The 25,812-nt window shown below is 38.0% G+C and overlaps 2 protein-coding genes across 3 annotated transcripts in view; one reads left to right on the top strand and one right to left on the bottom strand.

The window, feature by feature from the left end:
• LOC136850139 (sodium-coupled monocarboxylate transporter 1-like) overlaps positions 1-25,812 on the top strand; it is a 180,676-nt gene that overhangs the window by 117,615 nt on the left and 37,249 nt on the right. The gene's annotated exons all lie outside the window — the stretch shown is intronic.
• On the bottom strand, positions 8,503-16,626 carry LOC136850136 (uncharacterized). The gene is made up of 5 exons (XM_067123721.1): positions 16,473-16,626; positions 13,302-13,416; positions 11,959-12,153; positions 10,577-10,720; positions 8,503-9,052 (listed from the first exon to the last, which is right to left on the bottom strand). The coding sequence occupies exons 2-5, from the start codon at positions 13,401-13,403 to the stop codon at positions 8,834-8,836; spliced, it is 660 nt and encodes a 219-aa protein (XP_066979822.1). The 5' UTR covers positions 13,404-13,416; positions 16,473-16,626; the 3' UTR covers positions 8,503-8,833.

The following is a 25,812-nucleotide window of genomic DNA, read 5'->3' as shown; positions in this document are numbered from 1 at the left end:
CACCAAAGACCATCCAACATCGAGGGCTGTTCCTCTCCCGCAGTCGTGTCCAAAGCTTTTGCAGGATCAGGGTTACAACACCCGACCTCACCTTACGTAATGGGAGGAACAAATATAAATAACGGTCCTTCAGCTGTTCAGTTACCATTAGAACAACTCACTTGCGTTCTGCAGCACAACAACTTAATAATATAAAGGTAAATACATATCTCTGTAACACCCCCCACCAAAAAGAAAAATTTTACAGGTAAAACTTATACGTACCACTGTTCACACAAGTACAAAGCCTCGAGACTGTGCATCTGCAGCCTAGTTGTCCACACCTTTGACATGCTTTATTTCCAGCTTGTAGTCCTGCAACATCAGGCTCCATCGTGTAAGCCTTTTATTTTTATTCCTGAACTTGCTGAGGAATACTATTGGATTGTGATCCGTGTACACCGCAACTGGGCCGGTCCTATTAGTGACATATATATACGCATCAAAATGTTCGAGTGCTAAAACAAGAGCAAGCAGTTCCTTTTCAACTGTTGAATAATTTTCTTGATGACTATTTAGTCTTTTAGAGAAGTAGGCCACTGGGTGATCTATTCCTTCAGTGTTCTGAAACAATACTGCTCCGATACCCAGATCACTAACATCAATATTCAGTTTGAAAGGTCCATCAAAATCGGGGGCAGCCAAGATTGGGCTATTAATAACAACAGATTTTAGTTTGTTTAATGCTTCTACACATGAGCTGTTAAAGCGAAAAGGGACATTCTTTCTGAATAAGGTGGTAATGGGAGTAGCAACGGTAGCAAAGTTAGGGATAAATCTGCGGAAATAGCCTATCATTCCTATGAATCGCCTGGCGTGTTTCTTATTTACTGTGACTGGAAAATCCATTATTGCTAGCATATTACTTTCTTTAGGAGCGACTGATCCCATACCAATCTCGTGTCCTAAATAGGTGACTAGAACCTTACCAAACTCACACTTCTTGAGATTTATCGCTAAATTTGCGTTGTCTAGGGCCTCCAACACCTTATCTAAGATAAACAGATGCCTTTCCCATGAGTCCGAAAAGATAACCATATCATCAAGATATACGACACAGCATTCTATGTCACCGATAACTTTGCTTATCAAGCGCTGGAAAGTGCTTGCAGCGTTTCTCATACCGAATGGCATTACAAGGCATTTAAAGGATCCATGTGGAGTTACGAAAGCAGATATTTTTCTCGCTCGTTGAGTTAGGGGAACTTGCCAATAACCTTTGAGACAATCTGTTTTGCTTATGTATTTAGCTGTACCTATTCTTTCTAAACAGTCAATTACCCTGGGTAAAGGGAAATTATCTGGCTTGGTCACTGAATTGCGCTTTCTGTTATCAATACAAAGCCTATGCTGGTTTCCTTCTTTTTCGACTAAAACACCAGGAGAAGCCCAAGGACTAGAACTAGGTGTTGCTAGGTTGTGAGCTATCATATAATCCATCTCTCTTTTAACAATGTCAGCTTTTAGTGGATTTAGCCGGTAAGGATGCTGTCTAATGGGGGTTTTATCATTCAGTTCAACGTCATGTTCAGGTAAATGAGTAAGACCTGGTTCATCCCTTACTATTTTAGGATACTTTGAAATTATTCCTTTTACATCTTTTGCCCGGATGGGATCCGCATGATAATAATCGTCAAATGAATTGAATATGTAAGAATTAATAGCCTGATCAGCAGTTTGATTGTTAACATCTTCTGAAGGACCTTTTACATTAATATTACATTTTACATTAATATTACAAACTGAAGTCTGTGCATTGTTATGTTTTTTGAGGAGATTAATATGAACCCATCTAGCATTCTTTATTTTACCGTCACACTGTAAAAGGTAATTAACATCTCCCCTTTTATCCAGGACCTTATGAGGACCACTAAACTTATAATTAAGTGAACTTCCCTCCTTCGGAAAAAGAGCTAATACTAAATCGCCTTTCTCAGAGACATGAGACTTTGCCTTCCTGTCGTACGCTATCTTATTTTTCTGATGAGCACTTGTCTGGTTTTCTGTAGCTAAATCCCAAGCTCTAAATAACTTAGTTTTAAAATGACCAGTTTTGTCTGTAACATTAACTTCTGTTTTCTCGTCATCCCAAGTTTCTTTCAAAACCTCTACAGGGCCTCTCACTTTATGTCCAAATATTAAATCAAAGGGTGAAAGACCCGATGTTTCACTTGGTGCTTGTCTAAAAGCAAACAAAGCATAGGGCAACAAGTCATCCCAAAGGTTATCTTCACCACTACATAGCTTCCTAGGAATGTGTTTCAAAGTCTGGTGAAATCTTTCAATGATACCCTGACTCTCGGGGTGATAGGGTCAGAGGTAATGTGCTTTATACCGAAGAGTTTCATCTGGTCATTGAAAAACTTACCTGTAAAATTGCTCCCATTGTCAGACTGAAGTGTCTTTGGCAACGCAAATCTAGTAAAATATGCGGTGAGATTTGCACCACTGCCCCAGCTTTAGCGGTCCGAATGGGAATTGCTTCTGGATATCGTGACATTCTATCAATAATTGAGAGTATTAGCAGTTTCCTCTCTTACTTCTTGGTAATGGTCCCACAATATCTATTACCATGTGCTGAAACGGCTCTCCAGCAACCGGGATATTGATTAAAGGTGCCTTAGGAATTGGTTTGTTAGGTTTTCCTGCCATCTGACACTCGTGACAGGAATTTACAAAGTTCTCCACATCTTTCCTCAACGATGGCCAATAGAATGAGTCATAAATTTCCTAAAAAGTTTTGTTTACGCCTAAGTGACTGCTCATTATATTGTCGTAAATTAAAGGGAATTACTACCTGGTCAGTTACTTAATTACTATTAGCGAAAATCGGTCGTGACAATCTATGTAACAGATTATTCTTCAAAATGAACTTTTCCCAAACATAATCAACATTTCCTGACCCTTCTTCACATTTCTCAAAGATGTGTTTCAAACTTACATCATCCCTCTGAGCTCTAATTAAATCATCCCTTTGTAAAGATATTTCCAGAGGTACAATAATTAATGAACTGTCAACATTGCTATCTAGATTTAAATCATAATTATCAGAACCAGTACATAATCCAGATCTAGTTACAACTGCTACTTCTGCTTCAAGTACAGGAGTTTTCATTACAATAGGATTCAAAAGGCAACTTTCTTTACCTAAATAATTTCCTAGTAGGATATCAACCCCCTTGAGAGGTAATGTATCTGTCACCGCGACCTTAACTAGACCTGTAACATAGTTTGTGTCTAAATAAAGTGTTTGCAAAGGGCAAGGAATGCAAGCATCAGGAAACCCCCAATCACGATAAACTCATTCCCAGTAACCGAATCATCAGGGAGGGAAGACTTGAGAACAACTGATATCTGCACCCGTGTCCCTTAATACTGTAATTGGTTTCCTAACACCGGATTCACTTACAGCTAAGCTACCTTTAGATAAGTAATTACCAAAGCTTTTAATAGCATTTTCCCATTCACCCATCTGAAGTACGGAACCACTTCCTGAACTATTTAGCCAAATGAGTTTTATGTTTGAAGCAGTCCTTTGTAATGTGACCTTTCTTTTCACAAAAAAAACATTTCATGTCACTTAGATGCTTGGTAGTTTTCAGTTGGGACTTACATACAGGTTCCTTGCTTAACTGACTGTACCCCTTAGTTTCAAAAGATTTAGGATGTGTTTTCTTATCCTGCCATTCTTTACTAAATTGATGGGTCAAAGCAAACTCATCTGCTAATTCAGCTATTCTTGTGAACTTGTTTACCTGACACTCTTCAATATATAATTTCATCTCTGCCGGAATGTTATTTTTAAAATCCTCGGTCAAAATTAATTCCTTCAGGTCCTTTAACGTACGTACTTCCATGGAGTTGCACCACTCATTAAAATACTGTTTGCACCTAGCAAACTCGATGAACGTCATGCTACTAAATTCTTTTTAAAATGCTTAAAATTTAATCGATAGGCCTCTGGTGCTTGCTTATTGGCTTTCAGTATACTTTCCTTTACAGTCTCGTAATTAGCACGCTGTTCATCTGAAAGACAAGAATAAACTTCTTGGGCTTTACCTGTGAGAGCAGACTGCAACAACAAACAATAATACTCTTTAGGAAACTCTGCCTGTTTCAGGAGCTTTTCAAATGACTAGAAATATTTTGATACATCACTTTTACTGAATTTTGGAACTAACTTGAGTACAGTTGTCCACCCGAATCTGTCTCCGCACTGGGAGTCCCCTCAACCTTTAATGAACTAGGAGAACTTAATCCTAACTTTTTATAGTTCATACTGTCATAAGTTTTCCCTCTCCTCTGCTACCAACTCTAACTTCCTAGCTTCAGCTCTAACGTGCCTTTCATTTCGCTCCTCATGTTCATGACTGATTCCAGGCTCTTGCGCCCTTTAACATTAAATAATGAAGAAAACACAATACTCATAGGAATACCTTCAGTGTAATTGGTATGCATAAAGAAAGAAAGCTTTAAAAAAATAATTATGCTTAAAATAACTTAACTAATAACGGTGGTGGAAAAATAAATCCATAGAATGTTTAAGGTCGAAAAGGATCTGATGTCAGAGCCTGAAAAGTCCGTTGGCTAGATATCCATAGAAGACCTCTGAAGAATCCTTCGTCGATCAACAATTGGGGACGAAGCAGATGTTCGGCTGGTGAATATGGAGGTCGCTATCCACAACTGGGGTCGAGTTCAGATGATCTCCTGTAAGTTCGCCAAGGCTTGACGTGGGTGAAAAACAATACGCATTCAGTGGGGCAATACGTTTTCACTGGGGTATAAGCAAACTACCCAGTGTGCTGGCCGGCAATCTCTAGACTGCGAAACTTCCAAGACTTCCCTAAAGTCGTACTTGCTATGTAATGTTCCTGAGCAATCCAATAAAAGACCATCCAACAGGTCCACCAATATCGAGGGCCGTTTCTCTCTCGCAGTCGTGTCCAAAGCTTTTCCCGCGGGATCAGGCTTACACCACCCGACCTCACCTTACGCAGTGGGAGGAACAAATATAAATAACGGTCCTTCAGCTGTTCAATTACAACAACTTAACAATAATATAAAGGTAAATACATATTTCCGTAAAACTTGAATTGCACAAGAAATCGGCATACTAATGAAATTTTTCAGTAGCTAGCTGACTGTAATTTTGAACTGTTTGACAAAAACTTGAGGTTTGTTTTAATTTCTTATTGCAGAGCTTAGTATTGTACTCTCCGGCACCGTCATCCATTAAGTTCACACTGAATGTTTTGTAAAATTTTCGTAATTCCGTTTATGCTTTGCAGTCAGATCTTCCCAGACTGTATCTCCCACCATGTAATACTGTAGTAGGTTTGTTGTTAATTTTAACAGTCTTGTCTTTTCTTTTGCGAGGTGTGACCAAAGTGTGGGGTGATCTTTCTAGACATGTAGTCAAATCTTGGAAATTTTAGAAGGTCAAAATAGGTGCGAATGCTCTCGTTTTAACCCGATTCTCTTGATAGGTTAATTGTTTTTATCATGCTTATTTTACTTCTACGAATATTCTCTTTTTCACACTGGGCTACTTTTTCAGTGGAGCTCCTGGACTTGTAGAATTCAGGTTTTTTTTTGCTGAGATTGCAGCCTTCATAATAATAATAATAGTAATAGGAAAAAGACCTTCTTTAATACAGGTTTTGTTAAACAAAATGGCAGGTTCAACAACATTTATTTTATATAATAAACGCTCAATTAGTCTTATCAATTGCTTTTCTTGCGCTGGAATGGTTGCAAGCAATTGGCCGATATTCATATCCGACTAAATCACCGGATATGAATATCGGTCACTTGCCTGCAACCATTCCAGCGCAAGAAAAGCAATTGATAAGACGAATTGAGCGTTTACTATATAAAATAGATGCTGTTGAAACTGCCATTTTGTTTAACAAAACCAATATAATAATAATAATAATAATCGTTTTCTCTCACTCCCCCGTGGTGGTGATAGAAAACGATCAGGCAAAGGGCACTGGAGGCATTACTAAAGGTTGTTTGCATCTTTCCTTCGGGCCCTAGCTGCAAACCCTTTCATTCCTTTTACTGTACTTACATTCATATTATCTTTCTTCCATCTTGCTCTCCACCCTCTCCTAACAATTATTTAATAGTGCAACTGCGAAGTTTTCCTCCTATTACACCTTTCATACGTAACTACTTTCATTTTCCTTTCCAGCGCTGAATGACCTCATAGGTCCCAGTGCTTGGCCTTTGGCCTAAACTCTGTATTCCATTTCCATTCCATTCCATTCCGGTCAGGCAAAGATCATCTGTGACTGTGGTATCAGAACAGATAGGTTGTTACTAGCCAATAGACCAGACTTGACGCTGATTGACAAAATCAAGAAGAATCAGCATTGATGTCGCGGTACCATGAGACACCAGAGTAGATGAGAAAGAAAGAGAAAAAATTGATAAGTATCAAGACCTGAAAGTAGAAATAGGAAGGATATGGGATATACCAGTGGAAATTGTACCCATAATCGTAGGAACGCTAGGCACGATCCCAAGATTCCTGAAAAGGAACCTGGAAAAGCTAGATGCCAAAGTAGCTTCAGGACTCGTGCAGAAGAGTGTGCTCCTAGAAACAGCGCACGTAGCGAGAAAAGTGGTGGACTCTTAAGGGGGCAGAATGCAACCCAGAACCCCACAGTATAAGTCCACCCAGTCGAATAGGATGACTGAGACAGAAAAAGAAATAATAATGAATTTGCAGTAAACGTTTATATGGTCTTTCGTGTCTTTGGACTATTTAAGTCTGTGATCTGGATGCTTTCGTGATTCACAAGTGAGCCACTGGTCTGTAGTTTAAATGAGATTTCCTCTTTCGTTATCAAGAAGGGTCTAATTTCTGAAGTGATGATACAGTGAGGTGTAAAGACCCAGTTTTAGTTTTCTGTAAAAGAAAACTATTGAGATGGTTTTGTCTGTCCGTCCTTTTTTTTGTCTGCCACAGATCTTAAAAACTACTGAGGCTAGAGGGCCCCAAATTGGTATGTTGACCATCCATCCTCCAATCATCAAACATACCAAATTGCAGCCCTCTAGCCTCAGTAGTTTTTTTTTTAATTTTATTTAAGGTTAAAGTTAACCATTATCGTGCGTCTGCCACCGCAACAATACAGGCCACCACGGCCGGCTGAGAGTTTCATGGGCCGTGGCTGAGAGTTTCATACAGCATTATGTGCTGTACAGAAAACTCGATTGCGCCGAAGAAACTTTGGCGCATTGTTTACTTGTTTACTTCCGAGTTCACTGTAATACCTTCTCAGCTCACTACAACACCAGCTGCAAGTTTCAGTATTTCTCGAGAAAAGTAGGCCTGTTTGGAGAGGCGCCTAAGTGTCAGTGTTCGAAATTCATGTTTGAAAATCTCAACTTGATAACTGCGTCTAAATCTGTGATTATGAAACAAAATTACATGTGATATTTTTTGTGATGGATTGCTTAATTGAGAAATTGCTTCCATCATGAGTCTCTGCGTATGAAATCAGCGAATAAAGGCTTATTTCTGGAGTGAATATCAGTGGCTGACGAACTTCACCCATGTGAGAGGGTCACCAACACTTGCATAAAGGAATGAATGCACACAAACTCAGGCTTTATTGCTTGCGGTCTTAACATAATACCTTGATATCAGTTAAAGATGAACACGATTGTCAACAGTTTAGTCTACATGGCCAAATACACGTATTAGAAAATTGTTCATCAACTCAAAGTAGACATTGATGTGATATTATGAAAGAAGTGTACAAAAACAAGTACACAAGAGCGTTTGGAGATAGCAAACCTTCACCAAAACTGCAGTCCACCCACCAGAGTCCCTTCTCTCCCAGAATTTTGTAAGTTGTTGCCAACCAAGAGGCCCAACTTTGGTAGAATTTTCTTAAAACTCAACGCGTCATTCTTTGTGTAAGCCTACTACCAAACAGGGAACCAAGCCGAACCAAAATGATAACCTCCGTTTAGGAGGCAAATACTTTACAAGTTAGTTTTGGTTGCTGATGCTGGCAGTCCACAGATGGTGGATTGTAAGCATCAGTATACAGTATGTGGGGGTCTCGTATTATAATTAAATAATGAAAGAAGGGTGGTAATGCAATATTTGCCATCGTTGCTTTTTTTTTTTTTCTAGGCCTGTGTTTTGCATCCGTTTCCTTTGTTTGTGTTCCTCAGAATCTGATTTCACCTCCGATGAGTCTTGCGTTTGGATTAAACGTAAAGTGCAGAATTAGTTTCTTTTTAAATAACCTATAGTTGAATGGGTGTAGTAATAAGATCTCTTTATGTTCTGTTGGTTATTAGATTCTGTTGGCCGGTCTCTGCAGTAGCTTCTTTGAACAGATAAAAATGAGAGATTATTCCATCATCGTTAACCTGTTTAATCCACCTCTTGTAAACAATTTATGGTGGCAACTTTTAGTGTTAGATAAATGCTGATGACCTATGAGCAAAATTTATTTAAATGTAGAAGTACATTTTTATAAGAAACGGTTTTACAACATGCTTACTTGTTACCTACAGTACAACTAAACATGCTGTAAAACCCTCACAACATCATTTTTATAGGCATTTGGTTAAAAGATAATTCTAGCCTTGGTATTTCTCCTAACATCACCTTTTGTATTATCTCATGTTGGAGTAAATTTGGTAAATTTTGTCAGTCCATTCATTTTTAGTCTCCTGGTTCCAACAGTTAGAACCCTAATTTATACAGTATCTTAATTCAACAGCAGAAAGCTGTGGCTTCACTGTCCCTCATATTCCGCTTTCATAGTGCTTTGGTTAAGTAAGAGAGAAACGTCGTTCCATTAGTCTTCATAAACTCCATGTCTAGAACGGGGCGACCATTCTGGTCTTTCAGCGTATCGATTTCCTGTCTGCGAATTTCTTCGTAACCCAGTTTCTTAGAGATGTGGTACGTGATGATGTTAGATGCTTGAATGGACGCCACATCGCAGCCCATCTCTCTTCCTTTCTCTTCACTCATCTGCGGGTAATAATAACGGAATTATGTCTCAGGAACAAAAGACGAAAAGCTTTTTCTTTATTTTTCCTCCTTCCAATGGAGTCAGTCAGCAAGACTATGAACATATTAGTACATGACCTTCGTGATAATAAATAAATACATATATACACATATATATACATATATATATATATATATATATATATATATATATATATATATATATATATATATATATATATACATACATACATACAATTTGTGTGTGTTTGTATGTATGTACGTATGTATGATTGTGAAATGAAGGCAGAAGGTGGATTTTAAATGGTAGTATTGAGCAGTGCGGTTAACCCCTCTGCGTATTGCTACCTTAATACTAATTTTAATGAAAATAATCGTTATGACAAAGGCATGGCAGTATTAATAAAAGTAGTTGTAGTGGTAATAGTGACAACAATTAGTATTTTAGTAATAACTATTACAATAAAAAACAACTGGGCTTTAGTATGGCATCTACTATTGTGCCTCTGGGGAAGCTAATTGAACCATCTTCATATCTGATAGTTTAGCATCTAGGTGACGAGACAACGAATGTAGATATGAATTCGATCGTATCAGAGATTAAGATCCCTTGGAGGAAAACATATTAGCCTATGCTGTGATCTGTTACTGTAACAGTGTCGTTTTAAGTGTGATTATAATTGTTGTTATTAGGTCACTGTTTTTATTTATAATACAGTTATTGTAAAGATGGCAAGGTTAATCCCATGTCCAAAGTCTGTCTAATACCCGTTCGCCTTTCTCAACTGTAGTACTGCAGAATCACTGTTTATTCTTCTATGTTCTGAAGGAGTTATTGTGATGCAATGAAACTAGTCTTGAAAAACTCCCAACCATTGTTTTCAGAGAAAATTCCTAGAACTTGATCGTGATACAAACAAGAAGAATTCGATATAAAAATCAGATATCTACCTGTCTATCTTTCTAGCATATATATATATATATATATATATATATATATATATATATATATATATATATATATATATATATACTTATATAAAATGGGTATATATATATAATGTATTTACATATACATAATGTATATTTATACATATATATATATTGTGTGTATATGTACGCAAATGTAAATTAGAAAAAAGGATGAGTGATAAATAAAAGAGAGCAGAAAAGCTAGAGAAAATGTAAAAGGGATTAATATCCAGGCATTGCATAGTCATAGGATCTTGTTTGAAGCAGGCAGAGGGTCGAAGTGTGAGTATAATGAAACACATGGATATTCTTCAGTATCAACGATCATTAACATTTTGTTGTACATATCATTTGTTGAAAATGATTTTACTGATCCCATTTCAGTGGGGTTTCTGTATAACGTCCTACCTTTTATTAAATGCAGTACCTTCCTCTTACCCTCCCAGGCACACACACACACACACATGTATACAGTATGTATATATATATATATAATATATATGTGTGTGTGTGTGTGTGTGTGTGTGTGTGTGTGTGTATTGTTCCACATACTCTGATTAATTCTTGCGCCAGTCCCTTTCCCATGTAATCGGGATGAACACAGAGGCTTGTTATTTCAAGACACTTCTTGAATTTCCCCTTGAACACGTCCACTCCGGTGTTGAACTCTGCCATCACGCCTGAGTACCAGTTGCTCTGCAGAGAAAAGGAAAAATTAAATTGCTTTGAGGCAATTACCTCCTTTCATAATATTGTTGTTAATTTTTCTGTACTTTCTGGACTCTTGTTTGATTATATGTGAGATCTTTGTTTATTTGTCATATTCTTTTATTTTGTTATTTTTTCATTTATTTACTTTCTCTTTTCACACAGATATTCTGTAGGCGTTCTCTTACTTGAAAGCTCTTACTTTTTGCCCCAAATTCTCTCTAATCGTATTAAATTCTCCTTCCTTCCTTTTCATCCCAAGCCCCTCTTTTACCCTAAGTCTTAAAAGTTTTCCTATTCGTTCACAGGCCTCGTATACATTTTCATTGCAAGTACTCCACTTTTATATTTAACATCCTTCTTCCATTTTATATCAGATTCTCTCTCTGTTCTTGAATTCCGTTCCCTTTTCTTCCCAAATGTTCCTCACTTTTCATTCCCATCTACCTTCTTTTTATTCTCAGTATTCCTCCATTTTAATCCTGAGTCAGCATTCTTTCTCATCCCAAGTTTTGTCTTTCATATCAAATCCTTTCTGATTTTTGTTTACAAGCCTCTTCCATTTTCGTCCCAAACCTCCTCCAGTTTCATTCTACACTCTCCCCACTTTTCAACCTAAATTCTCATCCCCTGTCATCTCAGATTTCTTCTTTTTGTCCATCTGCTTCATCTCATTTCATCCCAAATCCTAGTCCTCTTTTCATGCAAAAATTTCCCTCTCATTCACAAGTTTCATCGTTTTCAGCCTCATGTCCTTCTTTCATCCCAAAAACACTCGTCATTCACAAGTCCCTTTCTCAGTTGTTTCACTTTTCCTCCTCAAGAATTCCATCCCCAAAATTAACCTTTTTGTGTCCAAAAGTTTCATCCTTGTTATTCTCAAATCCCCCCATCCCCCTCGCCCCATCCCCCCCTCAAAAAAAATACTTTTCCTTCTCAAGAATTCCATCCCCAAAATTAACTTTTTCGTGTCCATAAGTTTCATCCTTGTTATTCTCAATCCCCCCCCAATCCCCAAAAAAATACTTTTCCTTCTCAAGAATCCCCAAAATTAACCTTTTTGTGGTCATAAATCCTTGTTAAAATCACCCCCCAAAAAAATACTTTTCCTCCTCAAGAATTCCTTCCCCAAAATTAACCTTTTTGTGTCCATAAGTTTCATCCTTGTTATTCTCAACCCCCCCCCCCAGCTACTTTTCCCCCTTTGCACCCTGAATCCTCCCTACCTTTTCTTCGTCGTATCTTATATCTTCGGTGATGGCGGTGTCCTCTGGTGTGATGATGTAGTTGCTTACCACAGCAATCGCCCTTCCAGAGGGTTTTTCCCTCATGCCGAAACTGGCACCACTTGTGAGTCCTTTTACTCCAAATCCTAATATGAAAGGAAGGAGCTCCTTGGCGGTGCCCTTACGTCCTGCGCACTTGGGGTCAGGTTTGGAATGATACCAGTGGTAAAATCAAAAGGAAGAAGGAAATCGTATTAATTTTAAGAGCAAGAACGATGTAAAATGATAGTCAGCAGAACAATGAAAGTAGCTATAATCACAACAGTAAAAGAATGTTACTATCGACATCAAAAACAGCCAAAAATGATAGCCGCCGCAATAACCAAAATCATTGATCATCATAGCAACGATAAAACAGCAGTTACATTTAATACCATGACACCAGTAACTGCCCAGGTGACCGTACTGTTTAATGATAGTTAAAGAAATATTTACACAAAAAATAGTAATTAATATTATTATCATATTGGCAAACAATAAACGTCAACCGTAACAAGAGTAATATTAAGATTATAATAAAGAAGGCAACAACTAGTAGGAAAGTAACAGCGATAACAAAAATTCAACTGATATTGAAGTTAACTGTAAATACAACTGTAATTACAAGTGCGATAATAAGGACAAGTTTAGGTTATCACATGATAAGAAATTGTGCTACGCACTACAAAGGTGCTTGAGTTACCGTTACATGAAAATTATTATTATTATTATTATTATTCAAAAGATGAAACCTATTCATATGGAACAAGCCCACAGAGGCCACTGACTTGAAGTTCAAGCTTCCAAAGAATTTGGTGTTCATTCGAAATAGGTAACAGAAGGTAACTGGAAATACAGAAAGAGTAGACCAGTTATTATAAAAAAGTATGAATTAACAAATTAATAAATAAATAAAAACGTAAGTAAAATATTAAAATATAAGTTGAATTGTATTAGGGTAATACTGCATTGCATCTTCGCTTGAATTTCTGAAGTTCCAGTTGCACTACATCCTCTGGGAGGCAGTTCCACAGTCCAGCAGTGTGAGGGATAAAGGACCTTTGAAACTGAGAAGTTCGAAACAAACAGAGGCGAATAACATGAGAGAGGAGAAAGCCTTCAGCAGGGTAACTGGTCTATCTTAACTGATCATTAAGTTCGAATCATGTTATCTTTGCATCCGTATGCAACATCTGTAAGTTTAACGCAGGGAGAACAATGAAGACGGAGAGAGAGAGAGAGAGAGAGAGAGAGAGAGAGAGAGAGAGAGAGAGAGAGAGAGAGAGAGAGAGGGGCGGGCTTACCACGGGTTCGTATGGTATGAACACATTTTCCATAAGGTCACGAAAGTCTTCCATGTCCTTCTCAGATAGGGCAAAAGTCTCTAATCCTTCTGGTTTACCCATTTTATTTATTTACCTGAAAGTAAAAGTTTCAGTTATTATTTGAGTAAATTTACGTGTAGATTTTTTTTTATTTTGTCATTATTATCATTATCAGTAGTAGTATTCGCATTTTTAAATGCTTGTCGTATCAGTTTATTTCCTCAGCCTTGAGGAAATTCATCATTAAGTGAAGAATTTCAAGTAGAGTTCCATCATTAAGCAATAAGGCAGTGTTTCCTAATAGGGTCTGGCTTATGAGGAAAAAACGACACATCCTTCACCGCCACATTCCTACTGCAACTGCTGAATCGTGAATGAATCCGTTGTGCAAAAAACTTTCACAACCGCAGCCCTCACGTACAACTACTTAGAAGGGTCATCGACGACATGTCGAATCTCTTACACACAATGTGTCATTCACCTCTATCGTTCGGGCACTCGCAGCTTCGTGGATATTAACACCTCTGAAATATACACTCTTTTTACTAACCTTTTGCTCTCTATTTTTTCTACATGACCAAACCATTTGGAAACACACTGTTCTGTCCTTTCAACAGTGCAAACTTTTTAACCACTTCTCTGCATCTCCACATTAATCACCCTGTCAGTTTTTTCTTTTACGCCATACTTAATACACAAACAGTTCTTTAAAGCTTCAAAATTTCCGTCTGTTCACATCCACACTTTTTACCATTAATGAAGTTGGCTAAAAAATGCCTTCATACATACATATATACGTATCTTGGGTTCCATAGACATACCAGATCTCTTCCTCAATCATTTGCTCACACAGTGATGCATTTCTCAGCTCGCCTATTCCGTTACTCGCCTCTTCTTTTGTCCTCCCATCATCCATTTTAGTTTCTAAATACCTGTGTGAATTAACTGCATTTACTTCCCATCCATTTTGATAACCATTGCTCCATATTCTTTTTATCATGAACACTTTACTCTTGCCCACAATTGCACACGGTATTCTCATCTTGCAAGCATTTTACTGTATAGCCACTTTTTACATTATATATTTACTATCCCAAATTAGTTTTGTATCATCAAGAAATGTCAACCACTCTACACTCCATTCACTTCTCATTTTTCTATGCCATAGCTTAGCAAATATATCTGATGTTTTTTTCTGACTTCTTGCAGTATTCCACTCAAAAATGTATTAAACTGAAAAAAAAAACATTCCCTCAGATCCACTTCTATAACAAACCAAACTCTCTCCCGTCTTCATTTTGTAACGCCTCGATTTTCCTTAATAAAAGCGTTTGAAGACTCTCAGCAACTTCAATGATCTTCACAGTACCTCTGTTTAGGTTTGAACACACGCTCTTTTGTACGTCCATGTACGCCATATGTAGCTTTGTACGTCCATGTACGCCATATGTAGCTTTATCCCCCATGCTTTCATAATTCTTGCATAACTGTTGCATAGCAAACATTTGAGCCGCACCTTCTTCCTTGTCTAAACATCCACTGTCCTTTACTTGTCACTCATGACCTTGTACGTTAGGATGACTTACCAGACTCAGGAAAAAAGTTTTTTCTAGCTTGAACCGGATTGAAGAAACGATTCTCTCACAGTTTATCTGTTCCTACAGTGGCGTAACCAAGGGGAGAGGGGGTTCCTCCCCGGGCGCCACTGTGCAGGGGGGGGGGGCCCGCTGGCCGTCACTCTGGCATCTTTTGAGCAGGTCTGATCTGGCATAGTTCTAGATTTTCTAGCACATTTCGTCTGATCGGAACACTGAACAGCGATACCTCGCGATATTTTCAATAGAGCAAGAAATTACTAATCAAGTTATTAGCGAATTCGTTTCTAGGAAAGGTCGAAAGGTTCCGTTGTAAATCTGCTGTGTTGTTTTTGTTTTAGCTTTATGGAATAAAATAAATGATTGAGATGTTGAGGCTCAGAATGTGCGTTTAATTTTCACCACTTTAGTGCTTTTTTAGCACGGGAATCGGGCGGACTAGCGCTAGTTATGCCACTGTGTTCCTATAAGATGATTATTATTATTATTATTTATTATTATTATTATTATTATTATTATTATTATTACGACTGTGAAATAACGATGATAATAATAAACAAGTTTAGTGACTTCAGTACGGCTGTCCCTCTCAAGTTTACACGGAATTCGGTAATTGGTGTTCTAGCTTGAACTGGACCGAGGAATGCGATTTCCTATGCTTGCATCAGATAATGGTATTCTTCCTGCTCCCCGTAGGGGGCTAGCGCCGTCAGTGCAGCTCACGGGGTGCACTGTAGGCATTACTAAAGGTTCTTTGCAGCGTCCCTTCGGCCCCTAGCCAACCCCCTTTCATTCCTTTTACTGTACCTCCATTCATATTCTTTCTTCCATCTTCCTATCCACCTTCTCCTAACAATCATTTCATAGTGCAACTGCGAGGTTTTCTTCTTGTTGCACCTTTCAAACCTACCTACTCTCAATTTCCGTTCCAGCGCTGAATGACCTCATAGGTCCCAGTGCGTGACTTTTGGTCTAAACTGTATATTCAATTCTTACTCTTCCTGCTGATTTAGCACTGGTAAATGTTTAGTGAGGTAGATACTAAAACGAGTTTTCGATGAAAATGGAAACGTTTGTTTGCTTGATATTAGGAAGATTACTTCTGCGACCAACGGTGTGGCTCTTTGAGTGGACAATTCATTGAAAACAACAAATACAAGAACTTCCATTTTCAACTCTAATAATGATCAGGGTAAAAGCAACAAAAACAGCCCTCAGCAGAGAGCATACTTCTGCTAAGGCCTCACTTCTCATATATTGATTAAGAGGCCTTCTCGAGATGATTAATTTTGGGGGCAGTTGACCCCAAGGTCGTGATTACTTCCTTAGCAATGTCAATCCAGAGTAGGTTTCTCCCTGAAGTCAGTCATCTCGAGGAGGTAACTTAAATGAATATATGTGACGATTTTCGTCAGATTTAATTCACTCGTCCCGGCGATATCCGGCCAACACTTTCTCACACTGACAGGTACACAAGTGACAACTTCGTTGACAGATGCCATCTGCTTCCAGTGCAGGAGATACAGAGAGAGAAAGTGAATGGGTAGATACTCACTATTACTAGCGCGGTATTGCCTGCAAAATTGTAGAAGATTTCCTTGCAGAACTGGATGCTTCGGGTGCCTGAATGTGACTGTCACAGCGCGGCTGACTGCATGCTTTGAGGCATATGACGTCAAGCACGCCCTGCTTCCATGGCCGGGAGACCTTGCGCTTCTCATTCGTTCATTTGTTGGCATATCAGCTCACGCCCTCATTATCTCCGCTCTGCTCTGCTTCAGGTGTTTATTTGAAGTGCACAACGCTTCTTTTTTCTTCTTTTATCGTATTGAAAATTTGTAGGCTTAAACTACAAGACATTTCCTGGAGCTCTTCTGTGGTTCCTAATGACAAATAATGACCTAATGACAACTTTTAATGGACACCTTTTAGTTTTCTGTAAAAGAAAACTGTTGTGCCGGCTTTGTCTGTCCGTCCGCCCTCACATATTAAAAAACTACTGAGGCTAGAGGACTGTCAATTGGTATGTTGATCATCCACCCTCCAGTCATCAAACATACCAAATTGTAGCCCTTTAGCTTCAGTAGTTTTTATTTTATTTGAGGTAAAAGTTAGCCATGATCATGCATCTGGCAACTATATGGACAGGCCACCACCGGCCCGTAGTTAAAGTTTAATCGGCCGTGGCTCATACATTATACCGAGACCACCGGAAGATATACCTGTTTTCAGTAGCCTTTATTATACGAATGTACAGAAAACTCGATTGCGCGGAAGAACTTCGGTGCATTTTTTACTTGTTTTTTGTGCAGAATACAAATTTGTATTTGTCGGGCTACCATACATCTGAGGGTTTGTAGTGGGAGGAGTTTAATGACGTTACCAACAGAAAAGTTGGAACTTTCCACCCAAGCTACTGGTGTCTCCCATAACATTACTGGAGAAAAGGTGGACTAAAACGAACATTTCATTGGTTTTGTCTGTGTTTGTTTGTCTGGCACGGGATAGTGGTTTGATTTTGAGTTATAAACCTTTCTGGGGTGACACAGAGGCCGTTTGCAAAATTTTGTTCGGGTCTGTCAAGCGATTCGGATTTCTATAGTAGACAAACAAAAATACAAACATTCACTTTTAATATATATAGACACACATTATATAATATATAATGGCCTTTCACAAAAAGTATGAATGAGGAAATTCGCATTTTCGAAAATTATATGTTCTCCAGCCTTTCAAGATGATTCAGATTTCAACTTTCTTGAGTTGAACTTGATTAAACAAACGAATAGCGTATGGCTACTGGTATCTCAAAGCCAGATGTAATGTCAAAATTCAAGATGTTTAAAATGACAGTACCAAACATTAATTTAAATTCAAATGTTACCTTTTCATTTGAAAAATTTATACTTTAATACCAGGCCCACTTGCATGAATGCCGTGTTGAGTACCATTCCCCAGGGTAAGAACGGGTAAATGTAGCATCATTCCCCAAGGTAAGAACGGGTAAATGTAGTACAATTCTCCAGGGTAAGAACGGGTAAATGTAGCCTCATTCCCAAGGTAAGAACGGGTAAATGTAGAATTCTCCAGGGTAAGAACGGGTAAATGTAGTACAATTCTCCAGGGTAAGAACGGGTAAATGTAGTACAATTCTCCAGGGTAAGAACGGGTAAATGTAGCCTCATTCCCCAAGGTAAGAACGGGTACATGTAGTACAATTCTCCAGGGTAAGAACGGGTAAATGTAGCCTCATTCCCCAAGGTAAGAACGGGTAAATGTAGTACAATTCTCCAGGGTAAGAACGGGTAAATGTAGCCTCATTCCCCAAGGTAAGAACGGGTAAATGTAGTACAATTCTCCAGGGTAAGAACGGGTAAATGTAGCCTCGTTCCCCAAGGTAAGAACGGGTAAATGTAGTACAATTCTTCAGGGTAAGAACGGGTAAATGTAGCCTCATTCCCCAAGGTAAGAACGGGTAAATGTAGTACAATTCTCCAGGGTAAGAACGGGCAAATGTAGCATCATTCCCCAGGGTAAGAATGGGTAAATGTAGTACCATTCCCCAGGGTAGGAACATGTAAATGTAGCATCATTCCCCAGGGTGAGAACGGGTAAATGTAGTACCATTCCCCAGGGTAAGAACGGGTAAATGTAGTACCATTCCCCAGGGTAAGAACGGGTAAATGTAGTACCATTCCCCAGGGTAAGAACGTGTAAATGCAGTACCGTTCATAGGGTAACAACGGGTAAATGTAGCATCATTCCCCAGGGTAAGAACGGGTAAATGTAGTACCATTCCCCAAGGTAAGAACGGGTAAATGTAGTACCATTCCCCAGGGTAAGAATGGGTAAGTGCACTACCATTCCCCAAGGTAAGAACGGGTAACTGTAGCATCATTCCCCGGGGTAAGAACGGGTAAATGTAGTACCATTCCCCAGGGTAAGAACGGGTAAATGTAGCATCTTTCCCCAGGGTAAGAACGGGTAAATGTAGTACCATTCCCATGGTACAAACGGGTAAATGTAGTAGGCTACCATTCCGCAGGGTAAGAACGGATAGATTTAGTAGCATTCCCCAGGGTAAATGTCACGGTAACGGGAAAGTTGCCACAGATTTTACTACGATTTTCGTATTAAGCATGTTAAGCAGACTTAAGACATAAACAAAAAGCTCTAATATTGAGGACTGGTATTAAACTGAAATAGTATCTTTCGGGGCTCGGTCCTGTAGGGGGTTAGTTCCTCCAATGCACCTCATGCAGTGCACTGCTGGCATTACTTAAGGTTCTTTGCGACGTCCCTTCGGCCCTTAGCTGCAACCGTTTTCTTTCCCTTTACTGTAACTCCGTCCATATTCTCTTTCTTCCATCTTACCTCCCACCTTCTAGCAGTTGATTCGTAGTGCAACTGCGAGGTTTTCCTCCTGTTACGCCTTGAAAAGCTTTTTACTGTCAGTTTCCGTTTCAGCGCTGTAAGACCTCATAGGTCATAGCGCTGGGCCTTAATTCTGTATTCTATCCATCTTTCGGGGCTTGGAGGTAGTGTTACGTAACTTTGCTAATATTCCTCGATCCACTCTTAAATATGAAAGTTTCATCGACTAGGATCGCAAGTTACCGGTGAAAATACGAGTCTTGTTCTCTGTAAGATGTACAAAAGAAAACGTATTTCGCCCAACTCTTGTTTTAGTGGAACACTTCCAAAACTTGAAAGTTTGTCCAAATTCACACAGGAATGACGTAAGGCTGAGGGGAGTTTGCATGCGGTTATATTACTACACTTAGGCAGAAATGATTCCAGCTTACAAGTGAAAGGAAATAGGTTATTTGGTAAACAGTCTTCTCCAAAAATTAAATTGTGAGACTAGTAATCCAGACTGCATGCGTACCTTCGTGAAAGTACATTCTTGTGAATAATTAAAAAAACATTATCTGCGGAAAACCAACGTAGATTTTTTTGTTTTCAACTTTTATTTTCATTTTAAATGCCGACGAGAATGGCAGTTTTTGGCCTTAATCTGTAGGCGAAAAAATAGCAAAAATAACAGAAGCTGGAGAAAAGATGGAAATTAACCTCGAATTAAGCAATAAACTCGTTGCATAAAAGGAGGATGGCTATAGGAAGGTGGGAAAACGGAAGCAGAGATAAAGAGCGATAGTTCCAAAACCAACGGACATTATTTTTCAGGACATCATATCATTATAATAATTTATATATTCTCTCCAATGCTCCTGCTCGCACCAAGTGTTGTCAGTCCTTAGAATGTGGCTAACAAACTAAAGAACAATAAAAACCAATACGGCACTGCATTTATCCAGCTCATATTTTGGCTTCTCGCCACAATAAAGTGTGTGTATGTATATATATATATATATATATATATATATATATATATATATATATATATATATATATATATACATACAGTATATGTAGCTCTTCGTTGGGCGAGTCGGTAGAGCTGTAGACTGGCACTCGCCAGGCCCGAGTTCGAGTCTCCGGCCGGCTGATGAAGAGTTAGAGGAATTTATTTCTGGTGATAGAAATTTATTTCTCGCTATAATGTGGTTCGGATTCCACAATAAGCTGTAGGTCCCGTTGCTAGGTAACCAATTGGTTCTTAGCCACGTAAAATAAGTCTAATCCTTCGGGCCAGCCCTAGGAGAGCTGTTAATCAGCTCAGTGGTCTGGTAAAACTAAGGTACAATTATTATTATAAATGTATGTATGTGTGTATATATATATAGATATAGTAAATGGAATGATTTAATTCTCAAACAGGAGTTTGTTTTAATGGGCAGTGACCCTGACAAGATTTTGCCACGGTATTATGATTTAATTCCTATGTTTAACGACACTCGAACAAAATATGTTGTGTGTAAACTTTCAGTAGAGTGTAAACATTAAGCAACTTAATGTTTAAGACAAAAAACATTATAATAATAAATAAAAAAAATAGCAACCAATAGAAAAAATAAGTAGAATTACGAGGCTTCATTTTTAAACATTGAGATTGAAATTGGGCACACGGTTGTTGTTAAGTAAGGATTCCAATTCCAAACTGTTAACTTCCCAGTCGTATGTGGCAGTGTCCTAAAACCACAAAATTGTGGCGTTACAGACAAGGACAGTCCGAGTTGTCGCACATATAAAGAAAATTTAGGTCATCCGATCTCTGCGACGTTTGGCGATTCTGTCGATTCCTTGCAGGTGCTCGAGTTATTTTGACATTGGATTTATTTTCACCCGAACTCACGCAATTGTTCTATATTTCAGTGCGTTTGCTTGTGAGTGTGGATGTATGTGTGTCTGTGCTTGTGCTTGTGTGTTTGTGTGTGTGTATTTTGCCAATAAACTGTTTCCAAGTTTATGTTTTTTAGAGAAAAACAAGGTAACACCTATCACGTACATCCTTTTTTTCTTCTACATGAGGCCCTTTTCCCTGGTGGGTTTTAACTCCCGAGAAAAGACACTGGTACATTCGTGCTTCATACCCTTTGTACTTGAGGCTCATCAGCGGCTTGTTGAACTCCTCTACCCACACTGAACCATACACTATAATTCGATACTTCGTGAGCTCTATCGCTTCCTGGAAGTTGAGGCCATTAATTTCTAATAACTTTCTCAAGCCATCTATCCAGGGCTCTCCAGATCTTCCTCTCCTCTTTATGACCAAGCGACGAGATGCTTCCTTTACTTACATTAACTTTTTCACCACTTCTGTATATTGAAACATCTTTCGCTTTATTAATTCTTCTTATAACAAATATAGTACTTTACTTAAGGAATTCACGTTTACAGCTTCAAACATTTTTCTTCCATTTTTATTGAACATCCACAACTCAGCTCTTGAAAGGAGAATTGTTCCTAACATTCCATTCAGAAACTTTTTTCTTATATATTAACTCCCAGGTCAACTCGCGAATCAATTGCGTCCATTCTTCAACTACGTATAATAATATATACTCATTGATCAACCTTCGTAGATTATTTTACTCGCTTGATCTTCTCTTGATCAATTAACTTCCTAATCTCCACTTGCAAACTGTTGCTATTTTCTTCCATTGCTTTTCACTAATATCCAAGCATGAGTATATAATCTACAAGCAGCCAGTCCGCACTTCATTCACAACCCATTTTCGTACCCCATAACTTTGCACTGTCATCTGCTATCCTTACTCTGAAACACTCCTACCAAAGAGGTATTAAACACCCATGGAGTTCATACTCCAAATCAGTCACTCTCGTGCCTTCTTTTAGACCATGCATTCTCAGTACGGTCTGAATTACTTCTCTTTTAATTCTGTCATTCATAAACTTTTTATAAATCCAGCTTTTTCTTTTACTTTTAAGCTTCTTGCATAATTGTCTCATAACGAGCACTTGATCGATGCACCCTCTTCATTGTTCAACCTTCACTGTTTTTCCCATATCAGTCATTGCGTCATCTCTTACTTTCCCAGCCAAATTATCATAGTGTACTGACCCCACCCAAATTTGCTCCACTTCCCTCTTGCTTGAATGCACCCGAGCTTTCAGCATATGAAGGACTTTATGCATTCAGTCTAGCTAGCACTAGCCTGCCTTTTTTTCCAGCCTCCTTCTCTCCGTGCGACTAAACCACCTCAAATCACTGTGAGTCATCTTCTTGAAATATGGACCTCGTAGTTTATTTGTTAAGAAACCTGCGTTACCAGAGAGGGAGCCTGGGTTCAAATCCCAGGCGAGGAAGGATATGGCATGTTCTGTTAATATCCGTGGAGCATCTGTTGAGCTAACCGTGAGTTGTATATCTGGCAGTTACTCAGCTGTAGTAAGTGGTAGCAAAGATGAATACTGAGTTACAATTAATATATATATATATATATATATATATATATATATATATATATATATATATATATATATGTGTGTGTGTGTGTGTGTGTGTGTGTGTGTGTGTGTGTGTGTTTGTGTGCGTGTGTGTTAACTTATATGTTAACTTATAGATTCAGCTAAGGACAGAGGAAAAATAAAAAGAATGAAGTAAAAAGAATGAAGCGCTTTCGTGTTATTTTAACACATATAGATCTGAGTGTGTGTGTGTGTGTGTGCGCTGGCGCATGTGTGCGTGAGTGTGTGTATTCACCAATATAGGTTTTCTCTCGAAATTTATTAGCTATTCGATAGAAGATACGCGCGAAAGAAACAATTGTAGGAAACGGGGAGGAAGCATCTCAGAACACACGACGGCGACCTATCTGCTTGAAGTCATAAGAGAATCAGTCATCCTGAAATGTACCTCAGGCCCTCAGTTTATCCGCAACAATAACAAGGCCGCTGTATGATCATTAATGTCTGCGCATAAATGACAAATATGACCACTTCAAACTGTCTAGATTTTGTGTCATCATATCAGGAGAGAGAGAGATGTTCGGTTTTTAAATTTGCTCTTTCAGATGTTACTGACATCTACCAAAGAGCAAATGTAAGTTTAAACTCTAAGTAAGGAATTAAGTGGATATTGGAAATGACACTTTCACTCGTCCTTTTTGTAAGGATTTCTCTCACCAATTGCTGAAATTAACGAATAAGGCATTTAAGAGGCAGGTCTCTCGAACCCTTCTTGTTAAGGCCCCATCTGTCATGTTTCCTTTTTCTGCCTTTTTCTTGCTTCCTTCGGATCTGAGCTAGAAAACTGTGAGTTTGCCTCTCCCATTGGCCTTTGCTTGTAGCCAGTTACCCATAAAAAAATCATGGGGTATCACACACTCCCGTGGTGCTCAGACTCTCGAAATTGGAACCAGAAAGCTATAAGCCATTCAGATATATTTACTCCAAATTATAAGAAAACATGATAGAGCAAACTGTTATTTTGATGGAAATAAACTGTTTTAATTACCCATATCAGACTGGCTAGCATCAGTTAAACCCTTAATTTATAGGGATTGGGAAAATGATTGGAAAAATATACCCCCACAAAACAAACTATAACAAATTAAGAACGAAGTTAAAAATGGCATTCTTCTACCCAAAAGCAAAGAATCAATGAGGTTATTTTAACAAGACTCAGAATGGACACTCCAGAACATGGTCATCTGATGTCAACTGCACACAAACCCAATAGCTTGTGAAAGTTGTAACATCCCAGTAACAATCAAACACATCTTGATTGACTGTCCCAGATGGCATCATGAAAGAAAGACTTATTTACAAAATAAATCAATAAAGGATATTCTAGCAGAAGGTAATAACTTTTCAATTAATAATATCATTCTCTTCCTAAACAAAATTAAATTGATAAGTAAAATATAATCTTTTTTTCTATTTTTTCTGATTGTTTTTCTAATTCCCCCTTTTTTTATTATTTATTTATTTAGTTAACTACTTAATTTTTTTAATCCCCATTCTTTTCCCAGCCCGAGAAGAACCCTAAAAGAGTTCAGAGGTCTGGTTAAACAAATCATTTATAACTAACTAACTACCTTAATCTATTTAGTGCAAATACATTTATTAATGTAGGTGTTTATTTGCTATTGTGAAATGGTCGCTACAACAATACAGGCGGCTTTGTGGAAATGTCGTTCGTGCTGGAGTGGGATAAGTAATGTTGTACTGAACTTGAAATGGGCACGTTTACGTGAAACTGCGGACGTGGGATGAAGAAAGGGGATAAGCGATCAAATGGAAAAACTCGCGGAAAAACTATCACAATTAAACACAATAATCAGTACCTTGGATACAAGGTTTCACCAGGAGGCACGAACTAGTGTTTTTACCCCCAGTCACAGGAGTGCAATCTGCTGCTTTGCTTGATCGTCCATTCTTATACATGTCTGGGAATTTAAGCAGATATTTTTTTTCTGGTGTTAGCTACTTATTTTGAGGATAATAACTTTATTGAAGTGACGTACTGAGAAGATTAACAATAAGTATCTCCATGCTCAGTATCTTTCCCTCTAAATGTAAAGGTATATCTTTTAATGATAAAAGAAATCGAAATGGGATAGAAGAATTATACTTACACACACAAAACACACATATATATTTATATGTACATATGCATATATATATATATATATATATACTATATATATATATATATATATATATATATATATATATATATATATATATATATATATATATATATATATATATATATATATATATATATATATATATATATATATATGTAACGCTACTTATCGTTCGACCGGTGAGGCTAATAAGCGTGGTAGATGCATCATATATATATGTCTGTATATGTAAACATGTATACATATATATATCATATATATTTATATATATGCTGTATATACATATGTACCACTGGGATAATGAAATACTGATTATAACTCCTGATTAGTGTCGCCTTTAATTTTCGAAGATATCTTCAATAGAACTGGCACATAGTGGTAGAAATTAATAATATATATTCTGGAGTGGCAGTGTAAACACACAGTTGATTGGAAAAACTGTATCCACGTGATAAGTAGTAAAATTGGGGATGAGTGGCAAATCCCAAGTCTGAGGTCAGCACCCATTTTGCAAACCTTCCTCATGTATGCAGATGGGCTTATGCCTTTGCTGTAGGGCCAGACAAATTTCCTTCCTTAATATCTATACACTACATATTTTTGTTTTAATAAATGGATCGAGTTTATACATTCCTTGGCTGATGTATAAGTTTAAAAAAGCTTCCATTTATGAAATTGTATTCCACCATATTTCTTTTCAGTATGTTATTAGAACAAGTCATCTTTTTTTTTCTACTCTCCACTAATGGCATGATAATTTTCACTAACCTGGAACTAACATTGCACTGTTTTGTTCCTGTGCATGTCTTGTACATTTTGATGCTGTTTCATTCTTTCCCTATGATTTTCCAGTTGACCAATGTAAAGATTGTCACA

The sequence above is a fragment of the Macrobrachium rosenbergii genome, chromosome 21 (assembly GCF_040412425.1).
Source record: "Macrobrachium rosenbergii isolate ZJJX-2024 chromosome 21, ASM4041242v1, whole genome shotgun sequence".
Lineage (NCBI taxonomy): Eukaryota > Metazoa > Arthropoda > Malacostraca > Decapoda > Palaemonidae > Macrobrachium > Macrobrachium rosenbergii.
The sequence above is the reverse complement of the archived record's forward strand: the minus strand, read 5'-3'. Positions and strand labels throughout refer to the sequence as shown.

Bases quoted from the DNA above. Each gene is read 5' to 3' on its own strand.
- LOC136850136 (XM_067123721.1), bottom strand. From the start codon at position 13,403: ATGGGTAAACCAGAAGGATTAGAGACTTTTGCCCTATCTGAGAAGGAC. The intron at 10,721-11,958 runs GTAGGGAGGATT...TTTTCTCTGCAG, and splicing joins TAAGATACGACGAAGAAAAG to AGCAACTGGTACTCAGGCGT. The intron at 9,053-10,576 runs GTATGTGGAACA...TATTACCCGCAG, and splicing joins TGGCGCAAGAATTAATCAGA to ATGAGTGAAGAGAAAGGAAG.